Below are 24,984 nucleotides of genomic sequence, written 5' to 3'. Positions count from 1 at the left end.
TTTCCTGTCCCCAGAAAGGTCGCCGTTTATCCAGAGCTGAATTTCCCTGACCATTCATTTCATTCCCGTTTAGATATTCAATTGTTTTTTTTGTGAAAATAGTAAATGGTTTGGAAACGGAACTCAACAGTAAAACAGGCACCTGCAGATGATTTTTTAAATAAGGGATTGTTATGGTTTTACATTATGTTGGGAGAATGGTAGTAACACTAAATTCCATTCATCTCAATTTGTGTAACCTCTGCTACAGTATAGCAGAGAGCAACTACCACAAATACACTTGTCCAGGCCAGAGGTTGGTTGATTGTGGACTAACGTTACATCAGAGTCCATATTTAGCCCATAAATTAAACCCAGCCCATTTACAGTAGCTAAAGGGTAAGTGTTAGTTTGCACTGGCTCCTATTTGCTCCATTTAAAGGCTGTTTAATAGCAGAGGCAGCAGCCCCTGGTCTCCAATGGCAGTGCAGTAATTAAAATCACTAATGGCTGATGCTCCTAACAGCTGTCAGGGCCTGTAAACAGACAATTTAAAGTAAGTACTCCCAGAGGGAGGGAGAGCAAGAACGTGTGAGTGTGTGAGAGAGACAAGGAGACAGAAAATAAAAGTGACCAACAGAAGAAGTCAGAGGGACAGAGAGAGAGAGAGAAAGTCAGAGGGAGCCAGAAAGAGAAAATAGAGGGATTGAGAAAGAAAGTCAAGACAGGAGAAGAGATACAGAAAGTCAGATGTATCAAGAGTGAGAGGGACAGCGAGAGAAAGTGGAATGGCGAGAACGTGAGACAGTAAAGCAGAGATAAAGAAAGTTAGATGGACAATTGGAAAAGCAGGAGTGGAGAGAAAGAGAGAGGCACAGGAAGAAAGAGAAAGATGGACAGAGAAAGAAAGAGAAAGTGAATGTATATGTGTGAAAGAGAAAGATAGTCAGATGGAAAGACAGAGAGAGGCAACAATTCAGATCCCTGTGACAGAAAGGTATAAAGAGCGAGACAGAGTCAATGGCAACTTCCCTGAGAGACTGTGAAAGAAAAATGGAAACAGAGAGAGGGAATAACAGAGGCAACGACAACAACTTGCATTTATATAGCGCCTTTGCGGTAATAAAAGACGCTTCACAGCAGCATAATCAGACAAAATTTGACACCGAACCACGTAAGGAGTTATTAAGTGACCAAAAGCTTGATCAAAGAGGTAGGTTTTAAAGAGCGTCTTAAGGGAGGACAATGAGGTAGAGAGCTGGAGAGGTTTAGTGAGGGAATTCCAAAGCTTAGGGCCTAGGCAGCTGAAGGCACAGGTGATTAAAATCGGGGATACACAAGAGGCCAGAATTGGAGTAACGCAGAGTTCTAGGAGGGTTGGAGGAGGTTACAGAGATAGGCAGGGACAAGGCCATGGAGGGATTTGAAAAAAAGAATGAGAATTTTAAAATTGCGTTGCTGGACCGGGAGCCAGTGTAGGTCAGCGAGCACAGGGGTGATGGGTGAAGGGGATTTAGTGTGAGTTAGGATACAGGCAGCAGAGTTTTTCCAGATGCCTAGAGAAGAGAAAGGGAGAGTAAAGAATAGAGAGAGGGCCGCAGGAACAGAGGTAACAACACAATCCTCTGCAAGAGAGGGACGTCAGAGAGGAAGGCAACAGCAGAAACCCTTCTGAGAGAAAGAGAAGACAGAGACAGAGACAGAGAGAGAGAGGTTGAAGGCAAAAACACAGATTCCTCAATGAAAGAGAGGGAGCTGTAAAGGACTTAGAGAGAGAAGAAAGTGAAACAATAAACAAAAAGGTTAAAAATGAAAAATAGACAAAAAAAGACAGAAATTGAAAGGTCAAGAAAAAGAAGATAGAATAAGACTAACAGAATAAAACTGATATAAAAAGACAGTAAGAAGGAGAAAAAATGATAGGAAACAAGAAAAGACAGAAAGAAATCCAAATAAATGAATGAAAGGGAATAATGGATGGTCGACTGGCTGCTTGTCAGTTATCAGCCCGAGTTCCACAATGAGCTGTTGGTGGATCGATTGCTTGGAGAGGAAAGCCTGTCATTGCAATCCACTCCCTCACTGTTCAGATATTTTTTCTGCACCTGTAGGTTTTTGGAAATAATATAAATTATAATGAGAGGCAAGGAAGGAGGAGATATCTATACAGCAATTTACCTTCTGTTCATACTTAATGGCCCAGAAATTAGTGTCCCAACGCGCGAGTAAGCACCGTGTACTCACACGTGGGACCAATGGAATTGCCGGTTTTCTGCATGCACAGCGTATGCGCGGGAAACTGGCATTTCCGATCCTCTGAACCAAGGGGTTCAGAGGTCGAATGCGTGCGTGCAGGAGTCTGCGCGTGCGCGTTGAACTTCCTTTTTTTTTCCAGGTTTGCCCGTGCGTGAAGGCCTCCACTTTTTACACTTTAAAAAAGCAGACGTAAGGACTTAATTTTAAAAGGTAAGTGGTCTATTAATTAAAAATATAATTTTTTTTCCACAGGTTTATTATTTTTAAAGACTTTACAGTAAGGTAAGTGTATTTTTAGCCCCGATTTTTTATAAAATTATTTTTTTCAAAAATTTTAATTATTGTTTAAAATAGTTATTTAAAGTTATTTATAGTTCATTTAAATAGTATGATGTTTTTTTAAATTTTATTTCAAGTTTAAGTACTGTTTTGGGCACCCGGAGTTTTCATGAGTTTGACAGTTCTTACTGTCAAACTCATGAATGAACTTTTGCATCCTCCGATTGGTTGCCCAGTGCTCACGTGATCCCAGCCGACGCATCGCACTAAGTACGCCGCTGGGTCACGCAAGCACAGCGCGCCGGGAGCTGAACCGGGCCACAGACAGGAAAATCCATGCAGGCCCAGGCTTCAACTGCCGGCACGCTAGGTAAGTGTAGGTCGGGGGCTTGCACTTGCGGGAAGCCCCCGACACGAATTTCTGGGCCAATATGATTTTAGTGCAACTGATAATTTGAATAAGGCATTGCAGGTTGGGTTTGTGATGGTTCCCTTGTTTTAAAACTAAAGCTGGCTTCAATTAAGTTGAATTATATTAAAGATTAGAAATGTGTTCTCTATGGGCTCAGTGGGTAAAGGCACTGTCGGTATGGTACTGGGCAAACAGACTCTAAGGTCTCAAGCTTGATCTTCTGTCTATGAGGTTCAATTGACCTCATCAGGAGTTGGAGTGCTACAATTGACAGCAATGGTTCTGAGCTAGGCAGTAGGTAAAAAAAAACTCAGGTTCCCATTCCATTGGACATTGGAAAGAAAGAGAGAAAGAAGGGCAGAAAGACTTCCCTCTATATAGCTCCTTTCACAACTTCAGGATGTCCCAGAGTGCTTTAGAGCCAATTAAGTACTTTTGAATTGTAGTCACTGTAATATTGGAAACAAACCAACCAATTTGCACACAGCAAGGCCCCACAAACAACAATTAAATTAATGACCAGCATATCTGTTTTAGTGGTGTTGGTTGAGGGATAAATGTGGGCCAGGGCACTAAGGAGAACACTGGTCCCTTAGAGGATGAGACTGTGGAATTAATAATGGGAAACAGGGAAATGGCAGAGACTTTGAACAAATATTTTGTATCGGTCTTCACGGAAGAAGATACTAAAAGCATCCCATAATAATTGATAATCAAGGGGCTATAGGGAGGGAGGAACTTAAAACAATGACTATCACTGGAGAAAAAGTACTAGGCAAACTAATGGGACTAAATTAGTCCCCTGGACCTGATGGCCTGCATCCGAGGGTCTTAAAAGAAGTAGCTGCAGAGATAGTGGATGAATTGGTTGTAATCTACCAAAATTCCCTGGATTCTGGAGAGGTCCCAGCGGATTGGAAAACCGCAAATGTAACGCAGCTATTCAAGAAAGGAGGGAGGCAGAAAGCAGGAAAATATAGGCCAGTTAGCCTAACATCTGTAATTGGGAAAATGCTGGAATCCATTATTAAGGAAGTAATAGCAGGACATTTAGAAAATCATAATACAATCAAGCAGAGTCAACATGGTTTTATGAAAGGGAAATCGTGTTTGACAAATTTACTAGAGTTCTTTGAGGATGTAACGAGCAGGGTGGATAAAGAGGATTTGGATTTCCAGAAAGCATTCGATAAGGTACCACATACTGTAAAAGGTTACTGCACAAGATAAGAGCTCATGGGGTTGGGGGTAATATATTAGCATGGATAGAGGATTGGCTAACTAACAGAAAACAAAGAGTCGGGATAAATGGGTCATTTTCAGGTAGGCAAACTGTAACTAGTGGGGTGCCACAGGGATCAGTGCTGGGGCCTCAACTATTTACAATCTATATTAATGATATGGATGGAGGGAACGTGTGTACTGTAGCCAAATTTGTTGATGAAACAAAGATAGGTGGGAAAGCAAGTTGTGAGGAGGAGACACGGGGCTCGATTTTACCATTGGGGGCGAGCTGGGGCGTGTCAGGTGGTTTTCGTGTCAGGTCCCTGACTCCGATGTGAAGTGGGATAAAAGTGGGATTTAGCCCTAATTGGGCACTTGATTTTCAGTGTGTGAAAACCCTTGGCCCAATGAGTCTTTTCATACAGAAAGTCACTTCCGATGACATCATCAATGCTGCTGGATTTAAGGCCTGCAAGCAGCCTTGCTTCTTCTGGAGACTTTAAACTTTATGCCCATTGTTGTGATCGCTTCATTCAGCAACTATGTCCAGCAGTAGGCCAAAGTGTGCTCCATGGTTTGATGAGCCCTCCTTCCAAACTTTGGTGGAGGGAGCAAGATCAAATAAGAAGGTGCTCTTCCCTTCCTCAGGGAGGAAAAAGCCTCCCCAGCAGACTAAAGGTGTGTGGTTGCAAGTGGCCCAGGAGGTCAACTCCATATCGATGAGCCGCAGAACCTGGCTGCAGTGCAGGAAGAGGTTTCATGACTTTCTCCGCACAGGAAAAGTGAGTATGACTTTCCAATTACCCATCGCCTATCCTCACCAGCACTCTGCTTTGCCAACCTCTTCCTCCACATCCCACTTGACACTTACATCCCTGCACCCTTCCCCATTCCCTCTCTCTCTGTAGTCACATTCGCTTAACTATTTGACCATGCAGCCCTCACACTCTCCATCACTGTGATGCAATGACAACAACTTACAACACACAGGGAGGGCCCTTTGTCTCCTTCTAAGCATCTATGCTATGGGTTCTCTACACTCACTCCTTCATTCTCACTCAAACTTCACTTGTGTCCCTCATTGCAGGAAAAGAGAGCCCACAATAAGAGGGAAAGAGCGAGGACAGGAGGAGGGCCACCCTCAGTAGCCCAGCTCACCACCTCGGAGGAGGCAGCCCTGGAAATCGCCGGTGTCGAGGAAGATTCGCAAGTGGGGGATGGACAGACGGGCGCATCACAGCAAGCTGGTGACAGAATAGTTTGGCATCTATCTCATTGACATTGCACGAGTGACTGATAATGATTCTGATGCACTAACAGATTGACTTATTATCATCTGCACAATTTAGTGTGCATGCAACCTTTACCTCGCATCTCTAACTCTTTCTTTTACTCTCCCACAGGACCATCGACAGCCCACTGTCCAGGAGGAACAGCCTCTGCTTCAAGACTCCTCAGAGGAAGCTGCAACCCCTGAGGGTGCAGCGTTAGCAGAATTCAGCGCACCCAGCACCAGCGCACATACTCGCACCTCGGTGGGACCTTCACAAGATAGAGTAGTGTTGTCACCTGGTGTATCACAGCTCACAAGTGAGCATCAGCAGATGGTGGAGACAGGGACAGCAGTGGAGAGTCCTTGACGGAGGGCGCAGGGCTCTCCCAGCTCAGCTCAGCTGCATGTCGACCCTGTGCCTCTGGATCCATCCAGAAGGAGAGCGGTGCTGGAACTCCAGGAACAGTTGCAGGAGTCTCTGGCAGGTTTTGTCTCCAGGGTCATTGCGAATGGTGGAGCGAATGGAGGAGTCCATCGTGAACATGAGCAGAGCCTTTGTGGAGGCATTGCCGCATGAACGCATCACCACGGAAAGGATGGCAGCCTCCGTGGAAAGGATGGCTATGCTAGAGGAGAGGATGGCTACGGCCATGGAGGAGCTAAGTCGCCAGAGTGTTGAAAACATGGTCATTGTTCAGAATAGACTGACATCTCTTGAGGAGCGATGATCAGCTATTGAGCATAGAAACCAGACCTTCATGGAAGTCCTCTGGAGTAGGACTTCCAGTGCAGAAATGGGTCCTCATGACCCCCCCTGAAGTGCAGCAAGGTGCTGTCAAGCCACTTGCTAGCTCTGAAGTGGGGCTGACCCATGAGAGGGATGTTGGTGGCAGAGAACAAGGGCATCTCAGCCCCTGCACAGCTGCAGGAGCAGCAGACAGTTGCCGAGCCCTCACAGGCTCGCAACCCCAGCGGACGCCCGCCAAAGGTGTCGAGACAGGAGCAGCAAGAAATTGAGCAACGGGCCTCTAAATCTGCTGAAGCCACAGGGGAAACACCACGTAGGAGCACTCATAAGAGGAAGATAAATCACAAGGTAGTCACTTGGGTGTTCTGTTGTATTGTTTTTTGACAAGCCATCCTTGTAATGTGATGATAAACAGATTTGATGGCAAACTGTTGAAGTTTTGGCCTGTGTCATCTCGCAAATGGGACTTCCACATTGAGGGCTTAGGGTGAGTTGCAATTGTCAGTATGGTGGTCAGAGTGATAGGAATCCACAGGTTCTTGTCCATTGTCGATGCTCTGGTAAGAAGGTGCGAGGCAAAAGTGCTTGATTGTGCAGGCTAAGCAAATCTGGCCAACATGAGTGTGTCCCTTGCATCTGGGGCAGCAATATGGTGGCGCTCTGGCGCCTTCTGGCCTGTGCAGCTTCAGGTGGGTGAGCAGCAGCTTGGCGCTCCTGTTGTTGCCGCAGCTGGTCTTCGTCCAAATCTGATGTCCAGGAGGCAAGGAAATAAATGGTTCCCATGCTTCTGGTATATGCCTCAGTTGAGGAAGTGCTCAGTCAAGCTGGGGAGAGGGGTTTCCCAGGAGGTCACACTGGAGATGGATGTCAGGCTCCAAACTTCCACAACAATGAGTAGGCCGCTAAGAGTTTCCCCAGACCTGAGACAACAAAGTTCTGCCACCTGCAAATGATCATTGGTGAAAACTCCTTTTTAATGGTGGAGCTGCAGCTGTTGGTAAGCAATCCACTTGTGAGGCCACCAGGATTCACTGGCGTGTTCCAGCGGAGACAAGCAGGATGGGGGAAATGTGTTAAAATCAGAAAGGCCTCTCAAAATGGGAGTATAGAGGCAATTAACTGGTTGTTAAGGGCCTATCCCGCCTCTTAGAGGTGGGATGGAAACAGGGTCTGAAACCCCGATTCTGTGAAAATTGCTCGGAGACGGGATCGGAGCCGCCTGCCATTTTTTGCGATTTTTAACACCTCACACGCCTCCAATCCCGTCTCCTCGGGCCTGGAAAAATCGAGCCCTAGGAGTCTGCAAAAGGATATAGATAGATTAAGTGAGTGGGCAAAAATTTGGCAGATGGAGTATAATGTGGGAAAATGTGAGGTTATCCACTTTGGTAGGAGAAATAAAAAAGCAAATTATTACTTAAATGGAGAGAGACTACATGATGCTGCGGTACAGAGGGATCTGGGGGTCCTTGTACATGAAACACAAAAAGTTAGCATGCAGGTACAGCAAGTAATTAGGAAGGCAAATGGAATGTTGGCATTTATTACAAGGGGGATGGAGTATAAAAGTAGGGAAGTCTTGCTACAACTGTACAGGGTGTGGGTGAGACCACACCTGGAGTACTGCGCACAGTTTTGGTCTCCTTATTTAAGGAGGGATATACTTGCATTGGAGGCAGTTCAGAGAAGGTTCACAAGGTTGATTCCTGAGATGAAGAGGTTGTCTTATGAAGAAAGGTTGAGCAGGTTGGCCTATACTCATTGGAGTTTAGAAGAATGAGAGGTGATCTTATTGAAACATATAAGATTCTGAGGGGGCTTGACAGGGTAGTTCCTGAGAGGGCGTTTCCCCTTGTGGGGGAATCTAGAACTAGGGGGCATAGTTTCAGGATAAGTGGTCGCCCATTTAAGACGGAGATAAGGAGGAATTTCTTCTCTGAGGGTCATGAATCTTTGGAATTCTCTACCCCAGAGAGCTGTCGAGGCGGAGTCATTGAATATATTTAAGGCGGAGACAAATATTTGAGCTACAGGGAAGTCCAGGGTTATGGGGAGCGGGCAAGAAAGTGGCGTTGAGGCCAAGATCAGATCTAATTGAATGGCGCGGCATGATCGAGGGGCCGAATGGCCTACTCCTGCTCCTATTTCTTATGTTTTTATGCCCCTGCTCCTCTTCGAATCGTGCAATGGGATCTTTTACGTCCACCTGAGAGGGTAGATGGGGCCTCGGTTTAACGACTCATTCGAAAGACGGCATCTCCGACAGTGCAGCACTCCCTCAGTACTGCACTGAAGTGTCAGCCTAGATTATGTGCTCAAGTCTCATGAAGTAGGGCTTGAACCCACAACCTTCTAACTCAGAAGCAAGAGTGCTACCACTGAGCCAAGGCTGAAACATCCCATGGCACTATTCAAAGAGCGGGCAGTTCTCAACATTTTGCCCTCAAGCAAAACTGCCAAAACAGATCAACTCATCATTTATGTAATCTCCTTCAGCCCCACAACCCCCCGAGAAGTCTGCGCTCGTCAAATTCTGTCCTCTTGAACATCCCTGATTATAATCAGTCAACCATCGGTGGCCGTGCCTTCAGCTGCCTAGGCCCTAAGCTCTGGAACTCCCTTCCTAAGTCTTTCCGCCTCTCTACCTCAGGGACAGGAAGGAGCTGTACCAATGGGATGGGCTCCACCTGAACCGGGATGCGACGCGTGTCCTAGCGGAAAGGGTAAATAGGGACGTGGCAAAGGCTTTAAACTAGTAATGTGGGGGGAGGGATCAACAAGAAATATAACCAGCCTAAATATAAACAAAACAGGAAAAGAGAGCATAGGAAAGAATAAACTAAGGGAGGACATTGGTGGCAAGGGAATAAATAGAGTTATAGCATGGAAGTCTAAAAAGATGGTTAAGCATAAAGTGAGAGGAAATCCTATTAAAAATGAGTTAAACTGTCTGTACAGCAATGCACACAGTGTCCATAATAAAACAGGGGAGCTGGAGGCAATCATGCATTGTGAGGAAGCAGATATAGTAGGGATTACTGAGACATAGCTACAGAAAAATCAGGACTGGGTATTAAACATTGCAGGGTATAACTTATTTAGAAAAGATAGGGAAGGAAAAAGGGGAGGTGGAGTAGCTGTACTTATTAGGAATAACATAATGGCAGTAGAAAAAAGTGACATAGATATCAGCAAGACAAAAATAGAATCCATATGGATAGAGATAAAAGGTAATAAAGGATCAATCACACTAATAGGCATAGTCTACAGACCACCTAATAGTGGAAGGGAGGTGGAGAAAGAAATATGCAGACAAATTAGGGAAATTAGTAAAAAACATAGAATAATAATCATGGGGGATTTCAACTACACCGATATTAATTGGACAGAAGAGGTAGGTAAAGGGGATAAGGGAATGGAGTTCCTACAATGTGTACAGGACTCCTTGCTAACCCAATATGTAAAAAGCCCAACAAGGGAGGATGCGCTATTGGATCTAGTAATGGGGAATGAACCAGAGCAGATAAGGTAAGTAAAAGTCGGGGAACATCTAGGCAATAGTGACCATAATATAATATGCTTTAAGATGGTAATTGAGAAGGATATAGTTATGACAAAAACCAGGTTAATAGCTTGGAGAAAAGCTGATTTGGAGGGGCTGAGAATAGAACTTGGGAAAATAAAATAGGCAACAATATTGGCAAACAATGATGTAGAACAGCAATGGGAAACATTTAAAATGGTGTTCAACAGAGTGCAGGAAAAATATATTCCGCTAAAAGGAAAGAACAAACTAAACAATAATGAGACTCCATGGATGAATAAAGCCACAAGGAAACAATTGAGGGTAAGGAAAGAGGCATACATTAAGTACATAGACAGCAGGGGAGGGCATGATAAGGGAGAATATGAAAAGATTAGGAGAGAAGTCAAAAAAACAATTAGGGATGCAAAGAGGAACTATGAAATTAAATTATCAAGGAACATAAAACAAAATAGTAAAATATTTTACAGGCACATCAATAAAAAGAGGAAGGTTGGGGTGGGGTTAGAGCCATTAAGGGATAGACAGGATAATACTACAGGTAACGATAGAGAGATGGCAGAAATAGTAAATCATTATTTCGCTTCAGTATTTACCAGGGAGATAGATCAGGTGGGTAAGACATTGGATGATGGGATTAGTAATGAGATAATTAGTAATGAGGTAATTAAAAATAAAAAAGGGGATATATTAAATAAACTAATCAAACTCAAAGAGAATAAAATCCCTGGTCCAGATGGATTGCACCTATGCATTTTAAAATAATCTAGGGATAGCAGAGGCATTACTACGCATATTTAATAATTCGTTAGAAAAAGGTGTAGTGCCAGCGGACTGGCGGATAGCTAACTTAATACCTATATTTAAGAAGGAGGATAGAACATTTGCAGGGAATTATAGACCAGTCAGCTTAACATCGGTGGTAGGAAAAATAATGGGAGATCCCAACTAAAGGAGAAAATAGAAGAACATCTAAAAAACAAAATATAATACTGTAATGAGTAGTCAGCATTGATTTCAAAAGGGAAAGTCTTGCTTGACCAACCTTATTGAATTTTTTGAAGAGGTAACAGAGAGAGTAGACAATGGTAATGCAGTAGGTGTAATTTATCTGGATTTTCAAAAGGCCTTCGATAAGGTACCCCATAATAGACTGATGAACAAGGTCAGAGAATGCAGAGTCAGGGGACAAGTAACAGAATGGATTATTGGCTGGCTTCAAGACAGGGTATCTATTCACAGTGGCAGAAGGTGGGTCATGGTGTTCCACAAAGATCAGAGCTGGTACCACTGCTGTTCACAATTTACATTAACGATTTAGACTTTGGAATCAAAAACACAATTTCTAAATTTGAAGACAGCACCAAATTGGGAGGGATAGTCAATACTGAGGAAGACTGCAACAAATTGCAGGAGGACATGAATACATTTGCAGAATGGGCATATAATTGGCAAATGAAGTTCAACACAGATAAATGTGAGGTATTACATTTTGGTAGGAAGAATAGGGAGGTCATTTATCACTAGGTGGAGTAGAGGAACAAAGGGATCTTGGAGTACAAATACACAAATCACTAAAAGTTGTGACACAGGTTAGCAATGCCATAAAAAAGCAAACCAAGCACTATGCCTTATTTCTAGAGGTATAGAAGTGAAAAGTAGGGAAGTTATGCTAAACCTGTATCAAACCTTGGTTAGTCCGCACAAGAGTATTGCATACAGTTCTGGTCGCCATATTATAAAAAGGATATAGAGGCACTGGAGAGGGTGCAGAGAAGATTTACAAGGATGATACCAGAAATGCGAGGGTATACATATCAGGAAAGGATGAACAGGCTGGGTCTCTTTTCTCTTGGGGGAGAAAAAAGGCTGAGGGGTGACCTAATAGAGGTCTTTAAAATTATGAAAACTTTTGATAGAGTGGATACAGAGAGAATGTTTCCACTTGTGCAGAAAAGCATAACTAGAGGCCATCAATATAAGATAGTCACCAAGAAATCCAATAGGGAATTCAGAAGAAACTTCTTTACCCAAAGAGTGGTGAGAATGTGGAACTCACTAGCACAGGGAGTGGTTGAACTGAATAGTATAGATGCATTTAAGGAGAGGCTAGACCAGCATATGAGGGTTATGCTGATAGGTTTAGATGAGGAAAGAGGGGAGGAGACTCATGTGGAGCATAAACGCTGGCATGGACTGGTTGGACCAAATGGCCTGTTTCTGTGCCATATCACAGAATCACAGAATCACAGAAACCTCACAGTGCAGATAGAGGCCATTTCGGCCCATCGAGCCTGCACCGACACATATCCCACCCCCGATCCCCGTAACCCCTACACCAACACATATCCCACCCTATCCCCGTAACCCCACGTATTTAATCCCCCTAACACTAAGGGTCAATTTATCATAGCCAATCAACCTAACCTGCACATCTTTGGATGTTATCCTATGTAGTCCCATGTACGTTGCTTTCCTCCTTTAAGACGCTCCTTAAAACCTTCCTCTTTGACCAAGATTTTGGTCATCTGCCCTAATTTCTTATGTGGCTCAGTGTCAAATTTTTGTCTTGTAATATGCCTTGGAATGTTTTACTACATTAAAGGTGCTATATAAATACATGTTGTTGTTTGTGGGATCTTGCTGTGCACAACTTGGCTGCTGCATTTGTTCACATGACAACAGTGACTGCACTTCAAAATTAATCTGTTCATTGTAAAGTATTGTGGGACATCCTAAGGGTGCAATAGTCGTATAAATTGTTACTTTTCATTCCTGATCGCCATTCAGTGAACCCTGCTGGAACGTGAACATGTGAATATTGGATGAGGATTTTTATTTATTCATTCTGAGGATGTCCGCGTCCCTACTGAACTGTGATGTCCCCCTCCCTACAGTCTAATAAATTGCTGGTGCTCACTCTCTAGTCTTTTGGCCAAGGACCCAGATGGTGGCCAATATCCCATCAGCACCTTGAGGAGAGTGAGAGAGAATATTAGGATAAAATGAGAAAGTTGCAGGCTAGCAATAAGATAATATTAATCATGTAAATAGCTCTGTATTATTTTTTTATTTCTAATGCCAGGGTAGTTACATTTTGATTTGTGTTATAAAATTCACTTTAATTAAAAGCAATCTTTCTGTGCGACACCCTCCAGCCCTCTCAACCCAATCCCTAATTAATACAAATCACTGAAAAGACACTTCCCAGTCTATATCCACGTGTGCTCCTGAATAATGGTGGGAAGAGGGAGAAGACAGATTGCAAACAGTCACATTTTTAACCACCATCGTAAGTATTAGCTTAAGTATTATATAGCACGTTCTCCAGAAATGATTCAAGTTAGAATTTTAGATATTTTATGATATTTTAATTACATTTAGTGATGTAATTAATAGAAGAAGTGCGTTTAATAGAACAAGTTGAATTACTATAATTTCAGAGTTGGTTCCTAAATGGGAAAAATAAGGGAATATAATTTAAGAAAGGAGCAGATTAGTTACAAAATTTCTGTACTCAGACCCTTGCAGCTTTGAATCGACGAAAAATTGCTTTTCCAATCAATCTCTGCGAGATTCAACCAGATTCAACACTTTTCGGCTCATGATTTTTCCGTAAATTAACTTAATTTAATCATTAAAAAAATGGGATTCTTCAGAATCCTCCGAAAATTAATTGCAGATTATTCTCCCCTCCCCTTGAAGGCTTGTTGCAGACAGAGGGAGTTGTTGCTCTGTCCCGGTTGATTGATTGATTGATCGAGCGATGGATGGAGTGATTGACAGCTCCCCTCCCCATTCTCCGGCGGCGGTCGCTATGGTGTAATGCAAATCAATCTGCCGGAGAGGTTTCCTATTGGTGACGGGTGACATGGCACACCTCTTTGTGGGCGTGACGATGAGCCGGGGTGTATAAAATGGAGCTCTTTGAGCCTTGGGAGCTATTTCACTCAGGGTTGGGCGCGGAGAGAGGGAGAGTAACAATAATAGTGCAAAAAGATCCAAGTGACACTTTCAATTCAAATCGCAGCCGCGGTGGGAGTTAAATTATTTATTAATTATTGAAAGCGGCGCATCGTGTCCATTCTGCACGGATGCAAGAACTCTGCCCTTCTTGAGAAAGGAAGGGGAACCAACGGGAAACACACCTTGAGATTTGCACTGGATCATTTACCCGGACGCTCCATCTGAAAGTTTTCCTGACAAGTGGGAGCAAGAAACGAAATCTTTGCAGAAGAGAAACTTTGCAACAGGACAGCAACGAAAAGTGAGTGAGGGAAAAAGAATAAAGCCATTCAGAAGAGTTAACTGCAAACAGCTACCGTTCCAGATAAGACAGGGAAAGCTCTTGAGAAATCGAATCGTCTTTTTAAAAAGAAATTTTAAGCCAAGTTTCCGCATGCACAAATAAGGGGCATCTCACTCCCTTATATACAGTAGGGTTTTAAAAAAAAAAACTTAATTTTAATTGGATTTTTTTTTGCATGCCGTAGGAAGAAAATTGGAAGGGAGTTTGAGTTGGAAGATTCTTTTCAGGACTGAGAAGGGGTGCAACACCCTGGGACAGAGCGACTCCATCCCGGCTGTGCTTAGCCCCACCACCCAGTGTTTGGAGATCGGAGCCTCCTCTCTCTCTCTCTCTCTCTTGTCTGCGTTGTGTTGTCTGGTTCTCTCTCCTAAGTATATGAACTTGCAATGGCCTCCGACCTCGGCATGAGCGCGGACTTGCCCACCAGCCCCTTGGCCATCGAGTACGTGAACGACTTCGACCTCATGAAGTTCGAGGTGAAGAAGGAGCCTCCCGAAGCCGAGCGCTACTGCAACCGCATCTCGGGCTCGCTGTCCTCCACCCCGATCAGCACCCCGTGCAGCTCGGTGCCCTCCTCGCCCAGCCTATGCGCCCCCAGCCCGGGCGGCAGCAGCAACAAAGCGCATCACCTGGAGGACCTCTACTGGATCAGCAACTACCAGCACCACCTCAACCCCGAGGCGCTCAACCTGACCCCCGAGGATGCGGTGGAGGCTCTGATCGGCAGCTCTCAAAGCCACCACCACCACCACTTCGAGGGCTACAGGGCGCAGCAGTACCCCGGGGAGGAGATGCCCATCAACGGTCACCACCAACACCAAGCCCCGCCGCACCACCACCACCACCACCACCACTTGCGCCTGGAGGATCGCTTCTCCGACGACCAGCTGGTCAGCATGTCGGTGAGGGAGCTCAACAGGCAGTTACGGGGCTTCAGCAAGGAGGAGGTCATCCGCCTCAAGCAGAAGAGGAGGACCTTGAAGAACCGAGGCTACGCTCAGTCGTGCAGGTACAAGAGGGTCCAGCAGCGGCACATGCTGGAGAGCGAGAAGTCCCTCCTCCAGCAGCAGGTAGACCAGCTCAAGCAAGAGGTGGCAAGGCTGGCCAAAGAAAGGGACGTCTACAAGGAGAAGTACGAGAAGATGGCAAGCAGGAGCTACAGGGAGCCGGCACCGGCCACCTCCAACCCTGGCAAAAACAATCCCTCTTCCAACGAGTTCTTCATGTGAGTTGGAATGCACTCAAGCTAGGAAAAAGGAAAACCAAAAGGGGGCGAGAAACACTTTTGATGTGACTTCAACTTAGTGTACAAAACCTTTTAGAAGAGGGGGTGGAAAGACTATGTAAATAATTTGAAAAAGACAATTATGTGGGACATATTCTGCAGATGCTTTGAGTTTTGTTTGATATGGGGGAATGTTACAGACTCACTTCAGAAGAGTACAATCCTGAAGAATGGAAGTCAAAAACATTTGCTGGTGAAAGATATATTTAACAGGGAAAAAAAACTTACAAATCCAGTAAGGAGAAAGAGGAGAGAGAAATGAGCTAAAATGAGAAATATATTTAAAAAGGAAAAAAAAAACTTTACAGGGGCAAAAACTGACTTTGAATCACAAGAGACATGTTACAAAAAAATTGTGAGTTTCAAACAAATGTGGACTTTTTAAAACCAATCCTGCATGCTGGACATGTATGGCGTTTAAAGTACTTTCTCTTTTTTGTACCCAGTCCTGTTGGGAGGGGGGGAAAAAAGCATGGCTCCTGGTTTTAATTTAAATTTTTCTTCATTTCCGAGCATCATTAGAGAGCAACAAGGGGATTAAAAATGGCTGCGTTCTGGAATAATAACTTAACGTGTGGAAATGCAGCTGTAAATGTCCCGCAACACAGTAGGGGAAAATAATGGGAGATATGACTTTGCAAGTGATCTTACCCCAGTGATTACATGGGTCGAGTGCCGCTGCTGTAGTTTCTTTTTACATTATCATCTTACGTTTTCCATTAAAAAAATGCTGTATAAAGCCAGATTTAGGGGAAAAATTTAAACGACTTGAATATTTAACTGCATTGTACCTGTACATAGAATGGTTTAGGTATCTGCCTTTTTCTCCATTTTTTTTTTTGAGCCTATATTTTGCTTGATCGAGTCTTAAAAGAACTTTATAATTAAGAGCATGCAGATAATGTAAAGAAATGAAAACAAAAATCATTTAATAATGTAGATAAAAAAGATAAAAAGCCTACTGCACTATCAGAAGCCGAATTTGTTTTATAAATAAGGCTTATTTTTTTTTAAACTTTGTTTTTAACTTATTAGAATTATTGAGATGATTGCTGTTTGAGTCTTGGGTTGGAGACGGGGGGGTGGGGGGGGTGCAGGGAGGGAGGGGGAAAGCGGAAATTTGGAAGGAAATTGCTCAGGTTTTAAAGGTGATGGTGGGCTTTGTTTTAAATCGGATAGAATTGAATAATTCCCATCGTTGTGGAGCAGTGGCCCTCGTAGGAAATTGCTCCTTGATTTGTCGGGGGAGGGAGAATCCGTACCTGGGGGGGGGGTGGTGGTGGGAGGGGGCAAGGAAGGTTAACACTGTCTGGAGCCATATATTGGTAAGCGCACTCCGGGTTTGTTTAAGGGAGATCGTTGGGCTCTTAAGTGAAAAGCAGGTATTCCTGGAATACAGTCGAGGAAAGATAATAAGTTATTGAACTCTAGAGCCACTGCAGACATTTCTGGAACACTTCCCGATTATAAAAAAAAAACAAAAAAACATTTGGTTTAGAAATTCCACTAAATTTTTTTTTCACATGGGTTCAAAAGATCCAAGCGCTTTATAATTAAAAAGTATGGTTAGAAATGAAATGTCGTTTGGTTTGGCAAAGCAGGAATCCAGTATTGTTTCCTCCTCTTACCCCAGCCACCCACAAGCTTTTTTTGTCTCTGGGGTGGTGGGGGGGGGGGTCAAAAAGGCAAATGGAATAGTTGTGAATGAGAAGATTCTAGAACGGGTTACTGTTAATAGGAGGGGAAAAAGAAGAGAAGAATGATGGGAACCGATGAAAACGGGTGATTCAAAGTAATTCTAAAAGAGTGAAATCCAGTGAGGCAGGTGCAGTACTGTACATTGCTGTGTCATCTATATTTATATAAAGCAATATGGATTCTTTAAAATTACAGAAATTTTGTCAACTGAATCTTTCATTGTAAAAATTTTTTTTCCCTCCCCCCCACCCCCCCCCTCGGCGAAGGGAGCGAGGATCCGGTTTTTCCGATTGATGCTGCATGTTCACTCTGTTTTTGAATGACACCAAAAATGACTTAACAGCTTCATTCTATCGCTGCGTTTTATGTAAGGGCAAAATTAGCACCGCGGGTGCCGGATTCGTAAAACCTGCGCGAGAGAATTGGTTTTCTTTTCCCCCTCATCCCCGTTTGCTGCCGCTTGCAACAAATTCGAGAAATAAAGAGCTGAATCGCAGAGTAATCTGTACGTGTTTATTCTCTAATAAAATGCTTTTTTTTAAAAATGCAAATTTTTTCATGTGTGCAGAAATTCTACAATGCAATCTAAACTCAACTGAAATTGTTCTGTTTTTTTTGTTGCCCCTCATTTCCAGTTTGTTTAAATTGCAAGTCACCATCAGTAAGACAGGTCGGCATTGTTTGCCCGCATGACCGTTGGGCCTGGAGCTGTTGCCAATGTCCAAAGGAGCCAGTCTTTTCCATCCCGCTTGCTTCCAAAACAAGCCTGCGGAGGGGTCGGACATTAAACTGGCAGCTTTCAATTTAGACCGTGCCTTGCTGCATGCTTCATGACTGCTGAGGAGCGGTCATCGCAGGCTCTCGCGCCCCTCCCGTTTGCGTTTCGTTAGGGGCACGCGCTTTTTTTTGCGGGATTCCGGCCCACCCTCCTGAGTCTGGAGCTTTTATCATTGAGAAACATTATCTGGTGATCAGTTTTATTTTAACTTGAATTCAGCAAGGTGACTTTATTGAATGTCCTGCTCGTGCAATAGAACCGGCTTTTTGTGTTCTGCCGAGAGAGATTGTGTGAGAAAGAGAGGGGAATGCATTACTTACTTGGGTACAGCTGAGCATTGCATGAATTGCAGTAGTGTTTTTAAACTGAATACATTTTTTTTAAAATTAAGCAATTCATGGGGAGTGATTGTTGATTTCATTGTGTGCATAGATATAAGGTAATTCACCTGCAGTTTACGCCTGATAATTCAGTCTGTTTTTTTGTTGCACTAAAATTTGAATTATTGAAGAACTTGAATAAAGTGGGTATTCAGTGCTTTAAAAAAAAAAAAATCGAGTCATCACTTGTCAGATAATTTGAGTTGAGGACCAACCTATGCCCTTGGCTATGCATCCCAGGCTGAGTGATTCAATCTGTTTCATGTTCCACCGGAACTTGAACATAGGGAGAAAGGGGGAGAAGGGGAACTCTTTGGCTGCAAGTTCAAAGTGCATTTCTTTTGGTGTTGAAGCCTCCATATCTGTGGCGTTCAGTCTCGTTGCCTCAGGAATTGCTGCAGCTTGGACTAACACAGCCTCCTATACGATTGATTTTTTTTTTGTCTTGGGGTGGGTGGGGAGAGGTGTAGAAATGCACAAACCACACTCGATGGTTAATCAGAGAAATGGCTGCAGTCAAGGCAGAACTGGACATTTGTGCTCTTCCTCATGATTCAGCATGAGAATTTAAATAAAATGACCCAAGAGCCCAGGCAGGACAAGTAAGACACTCTGTGCGTTTGATATACCACGGGATCGATTTCTTACTCCGGTCTTGCTTACCCTTAATCACTAGTTATATCACCCCTTTTAAACATATTTAAATCCTTACACTTGAGAAGGCAATCATGCGGGGAGAACGCAATCATGCGGGAAGGACAAAATTTGCCAGTTCTAGCCATTTAGCTGTCTCCTTTTTGCACGAGCTGCTTTTCGTTTGAGCCTATTGTTTGCATAGGAATGGGAATGCAGAATGGAGGGGGCTGAAATGCATGGACTAATTTAACAAAGCTTTTTTTAAAAAAAGGAAAAATGTTCTAGTAAATCTGAGTTAAAAAAACACATGATCAGTATAATTATACTATAAAACTAAAAGGACTGGGATTCAAGGGAGGGAATAGCGAGCGTTTGCTTCAGTGACTTGAGTTTGCATATTATGGTGGAGAGGTGCAAGAAAATTAGCAGAAGATTGTGACGGCACTTCCTTCTGTCAGCATTCTCATAGTTGTGCCTTAAAGCAAAAGGTTTTAAATGTTTTAAAATTAATTTTTAAATTAAACTTGAGGCTTTAAATTCTCTGACGCACCTTGTGTGCCCTACCTTTCACCCCAGCACTGAAGTGGTTGGTTGATGCACCTACTGCATGATGATGATGAGACTATTTGCGTCCTGAGCACAGAATTGCAAAGCTCAGCATAATAATTAAAAAAAAAACCTACGCAGCTCTCAATCCAGGTTCATATACATCAGAAAGCAAATTGGAAAGATGGGGGTTGGTTGGGGTGGGGGGGGGGGGGTGGGTTGTGAGTGGAGTAGAGAGATTCTCGGTGACTCCATTCAAGCAGCGATGAGCGCACAAGTGGCATTTTGCACAGCATTGCAGAGCAGAGGATGGGGTGAAGTGGAGGCAAAGAGCAAGTGATCAAACCGGGTGTCCAATTGAAAAGAAAATCTGCTAATTTGCGTCTTTAAAAATCGTAGTAATTTTGACACATTACATTTTATCGGATCTGTTCGGTGCTGAGAAGAATAGCTTATTAGAAGAATATAATAGTGAAGTGAGAAGTTTTAGATCTGAATGTATGGAGAATTCATGTATTTTTCACAATATTCGATGGAAAGTCTTTTTGTAACAGCCTTGTCAAAACTGGTGCGAGCTGGCCTCGACTCTGTCTGCTGCTGCACCCTGCTTGAACTTTCCTTCTCCTCTCAGGAATATGCTGAATTTTTCTGGGATACAGTTGTCACATTGTGTCGCCCAAGTGGGCATTCTTCATGCGTCAGCCTTGACGATGTGTCAGCAGGGCTATTTGACTGTAGGAGCATCACGGTCCAACCCACTCCTGTCCGTGTCTTGTCCATATACCCCTGTGTTTTTCTAGTAGAAGTCAACTGCATAGTGATCAGGGGCACTAGCATATACACCATATATGTATTTCACTTGGTGAAGCCTCGGGATGCTGAGGCACATTGCGGCAGCCCCCATCTGCTGCCCTGATTTAAGAGCAGCTAATTTGGTGCAGGTTGGGGATTGAGCCTGGGACCTTTCTGCTCTGTGGCAGTGCATTTACTGAGTTACCCACTGTAGGCAGCACACTTCCCTCCCCCACCCGCTGCCCTTCCAAAAAAAAAAGCAGGCTGCAGAAGGAGTTTCTAAGGCCACTTTAATTGATGTTTCACTGGCAAGATGTTCTAACAATCCATCTGTGATTACCTCGTGTAGCCTTGTCTCCCTGCAGTTTGAAAGCAGCAGCTGCACATGACACGCTATCTGTAACTAAAAGTTAGAATTCCTTAGTGTTCTCTGAATATGCCACTGTTATCTCAGACCACAGCGTGGCTCCCAGTTATTGTGGAATTCTGAAAACACACCACTAACTGGGACTTGAGGTTTGGATAGTCTGGGACCTGTCGGTCTATCCAATAGTGTTGAGAGTGTAATGGGTACTTGGGGATGCATAATGGGCAGCTGGGAGTGAGTTACTCGGAGAGTAGCCGATACCTGGGGACGAGTTCCATGCAGAATAACTGTCTCTTGGCATGAATTACTTAGAGAATAATGAACCTGTGAGGAGTGAATTTCAGTCAGTAATCTTGCAGTGAGGAAAACATGAAAACTCCCTAATTAGGAGATGAAAGCCAATCTGGAACTCTTGTAATACATTATATATACTATAATAAGCAGAATGAGGGGGGTCTTATTAAGTTTGGATCACTTTATTTTGTTGATGGTGGATGTTAAGGCGATAACCATGAAACAGGGCCCGTTGGCAAATGTTGTTGCCTGTACTAATGGCTGCATTCTTGTAAACTAATCACTCCAGTTGTATGATCACGATAAATAGTAATAAGCTGAGAATTAATAGTCACATCTATGCTTCTATTCATGCCAATCACACACCAGACTTTGACACAGAACAAATTTTTAAAAAAAGTAAATCATTGACCAGCATCCTGAAATTTACCAGTAATTACAATTGCCTTCTGACCTCTGCAATTTCCAAGTGCTACAATTACCTGAATTTTAAAGAAGTGGCTTTAAAGCAGACCAGATTAGCAATGAGACACTGCAACTGCTCAACCCCACCGGAGATCTGCTTGCATCTATAATGGGTATCGCCTTTAGTCCGGGTTTATCGTACACATAGGAGTTTTGGTTTTTGGTAATTTTTTAAACCATTTTTCATTTGGACCCCACTTGATGGTATCGATGCTTTTTCATTTGCTACACAAAAAAAATTAAACATTGAAGCAAGTTTGGGTGAAGTGGAAAAGCTAAACAGCAGGTGAAACTGCAGATTCACATTGTGCAGTCTGGGGAAATGAGCATTAGAATAAGAGAGAGGGGGGCGTGAATTCTGCAATCACTCTACCAGCATTACAAGTTTCATGATAAGATTACATGATGATTTTGCCTGCAGAATTTTCACTTTTTTGGTGGTTGATGGGCAAATTGGAAAAACAAAAATATTTTTTTTTTTTTGCTTTAAGGTGAAAAGCAAGACACTAGCTACAATATTCAGATAATATAATCAGTTTGCGTTGGAATGTAACAGCATTCAGGTGGGATCAAACCCTCTCCTAAACCCACAGGAATGGAGCACAACCGTTATTTAAAAAAAGTTGTTCTTGGGAATACTGGCATTTATTGCCCACTCCTAGTTGCCCAGAGGACATTAAGTAAACCACATATTGTGGGACTGGGGTCACACGTAGGGCAGATGAGGTCATGGTTGCAGGTTCCCTTAAGGACATTAATGAACAATTACCTGAGGATTGTCCTTATTACAACAATCCAGCCGCTTTCATGGTTATTTTATCTGGTGCTAGGTTTTACTGAATTTATTTTCCCCACTTGCACAAAGTGGGATTTGAACTCATGGTGTAGGGGTTACGGGGATCGGGTGGGTTATGTGTCGGTGCAGGCTCGATGGGCCGAAATGGCCTCTATCTGCACTGTGGGGTTCCTGTGATTTCTGTGATAGTCCAGTACCATAAACCACTAGGCTACCGTACCCATACCCATTTAACTCATTTCCATTGGCGAGTTACTTTACTGCTAATAGGCTAGCAGAGAGATGTAGAATTCGAGACAGATGGCCCTCTGTCTCATGCACCCCCTAGTGGATGGCTTCAGAACAGCATTAAAGGGCACAAAAGTGAATCACTGATCTGATCATGTCCGCACGTGTACTTGCAAGAAATCGGGAGTGGGAATCCTGGTTAATTTGATTTCTCCCTTCCTTAACCCACGGTCTCTTGAGGCCATGTGTAATAGTTCCCTTACTGCCACCAAGGCTCAGATCAAATAACTCGGCACAGATTGAGTTCTCCCCGGTGTCCTGGCGAACATACCTCAACCAACATCACTAAAACAGATTATCTGGTCATTATCACATTGATGTTTGCGGGACTTTGCTTTTCACAAATTTGCTGCCACGTTTCCTACATTACAACAGTGACTACACTTCAAAAGTACTTCATTGGCTGTAAAGGGCATGGTGACATCCTGAAAGGCGCTAAATAAATGCAAGTCTTTTTAGAGGTTTTCCTTCTCTGTGTTCATTTACACACTGAACTGTGCAATTACCCATTGATCCTTCTGGAGAGCTGTGAGATGTTTAATTAAAAAAAACAAGGAACCCTACTGTTAATTTCCACCTTCCTGTTTTTATTGGAACAGTGTCCATCTCTAGGTGTCCAATCGCTCCGTGTCTTGCTGCTCAATGACATCTGTGGAAGGCTCGCACTGCACGATTGGTGAGAAGGGATATCGACGTGCAATGTTCTAAATTACCAGTGAAGATTTAAAAATAAATTATTCAGATGAATATTGTATGTTAAATAATTACAAACAGACGCCGGTGATCAGGAGACTTCCTAACTGAGCAACATGAGGCAGGAAAATAAGTAACTGAAAGAACTCACTTGTTTGTTTGTCAGAGGATGGTTGGTAGAGAATGGACTATTAAAATATCATGTTGAATGAGCACTGCCAACCTGGCATAAACTAGTCTGCTGATGCTCACTGTCTAGGCACACACTTGACAAATAGGCAAGTGTGTGAGGTACATGACACCCATGGAACTGTACCCCAGAACAAGGGGGCATAACCTTAAAATTAGAGCTAAGCCGTTCAGGGGTGATGTTAGGAAGCACTTCCTCATATCCGGGGTAGTGGAAATCTGGAACTCTCTTTCCCACCACCCCCCCCCCCCCCCCCACCCCTGCCAAAAGCTGCTGAGGCTAGGTCAACTAAATTTAAAAACAGATTGATAGATTTTTGTTAGGAAAAGGTATTAAGGGATATGGAACCAAGGCAAGTAGATGGAGTTAAGATATAGATCAGCCATGATCTAATTGAATGGCAGAACAAAACTGAATGGCCTACTCCTGTTCCTATGTTCCTAAAAGGAGCCAGAGCTCTCGGGTGAGGAAGGGAGAAGATTGTAAAATGGGGGCGGTAGATTTGAGGGAGAGCGGGACAGTACCCGAGGAGAGAGAACCGTTAACAATGTCAGCTAACATGGGAGCCAGAAAAGGAAGTTGGTTGGTCAGCAGTTTGGTGGGAATAGGGTCGAGGGAACAGGAAGTGGGTCTCATGGACAAGATGAGCACAGAGAGGTCATGAAGGGAGATCAGAGAGAAACTGGAGAAAGATGTGAGTTCAGGGCTAGGGCAGGGGGGAACCTTAGAGCAAGTTTGGCCCTGTGGGCTAGGGGAAGGAAGGGAAGCGGCAGAGGCAACTGAACGGATGGTCTCAATCTTAGAGACAAAGAAGTCCATGAGCCCCTCACACTTGTTGTCGGAGGTGAGGGTGGAGGAAACAGGGAAGAGGGGTTTAAGAAGATGGTTAGCAGCGGAGAATGGAAGTAGGGGCTTATCTTTGCATTCCAGAATGGTTCTGGAATAGTGAGCAATTTTGTTAGACGAGAGCAGGACCCAATAATGCTTTATGTGGTTTAGCCAGATCTGGTGGTGATTGGCTAAACCAGTTGTCCGCCATATCCGTTCAAGTCTGCGTCCCTTGGACTTAAGGGAGTGAAGATGAGGGCCATACCTGGGGGAACGGCCAGGGTGAGAGAGAGTAATTGTTTTAATAGGGACTAGGGCATCAAAGGTGCTGGTGAGGGTGTGGTTGAGCAGATCGGTAGCTGCAGAAATATCGTGGTGAATGGAGGGCCAAAGGCTGGACAGTTGGGATTTTGTAAGTGCAGTTGGGAGAGAGTTTTTTCCAGGGGCAGACACAGAAGAAAGTAGTGTTGGTGGGGGGTGAGGAGGGGGTGGGGGTGGAGACTGATACAAGGAAGTGGTCAGAGATGGCCCTATCTGCGATTGATACGATGGGAGTAGCAAGGCCATGAGATGGCAAGGTCGAGGGGGTGGCCGAGAATATGGGTTGGGGAGTTTACATGGAGGGAGAGATTAAGGGAAGATAGGAGGTTAGTGAACTCAGAGGAGAGAGAGCATGATGAATTGAGCTTGAGGTTGAAATCACCAAGGATGAGAAGCCGCTCGGTGCAGAGGCTGAGGGAGGAAAGCAGTGAAGATATCTTGGTAATAAATTTTTTATGGTACTTGGGTGGGCAGTAAAGAACCTGAATTTTAAATGAGAGGTGAGAGGGGTGGAATAAGGTGAGATGCTCGAAGGAGGAGGAAGTGCCGGAGGAGTAGGGGGATAGACCAAGGTGTGATTTGGTGATGAGAGCCACACCGCCA

The 24,984-nt window shown here is 43.8% G+C and overlaps 1 protein-coding gene and 1 long non-coding RNA gene across 2 annotated transcripts; both read left to right on the top strand.

Annotated features, from left to right (window-relative positions):
* LOC147114652 (uncharacterized) lies at nt 1–23,096 on the top strand. Its single transcript, XR_015078972.1, has 2 exons — nt 1–2,445; nt 22,949–23,096. It is a non-coding gene; the product is annotated as an uncharacterized LOC147114652 (long non-coding RNA).
* LOC147114653 (transcription factor MafA-like) lies at nt 12,758–18,582 on the top strand. The gene is made up of 2 exons (XM_085992498.1): nt 12,758–15,249; nt 17,643–18,582. Exons 1-2 carry the CDS (start codon nt 14,411–14,413, stop codon nt 17,698–17,700), a joined length of 897 nt encoding a protein of 298 aa, XP_085848624.1. The 5' UTR covers nt 12,758–14,410; the 3' UTR covers nt 17,701–18,582.
* Nucleotides 23,097–24,984: the final 1,888 nt, after the last annotated feature.

The sequence above is a fragment of the Somniosus microcephalus genome, chromosome 7, assembly GCF_052327205.1.
Source record: "Somniosus microcephalus isolate GS21.2 chromosome 7, FLI_Smic_1.0, whole genome shotgun sequence".
Lineage (NCBI taxonomy): Eukaryota > Metazoa > Chordata > Chondrichthyes > Squaliformes > Somniosidae > Somniosus > Somniosus microcephalus.
The sequence above is the reverse complement of the archived record's forward strand: the minus strand, read 5'-3'. Positions and strand labels throughout refer to the sequence as shown.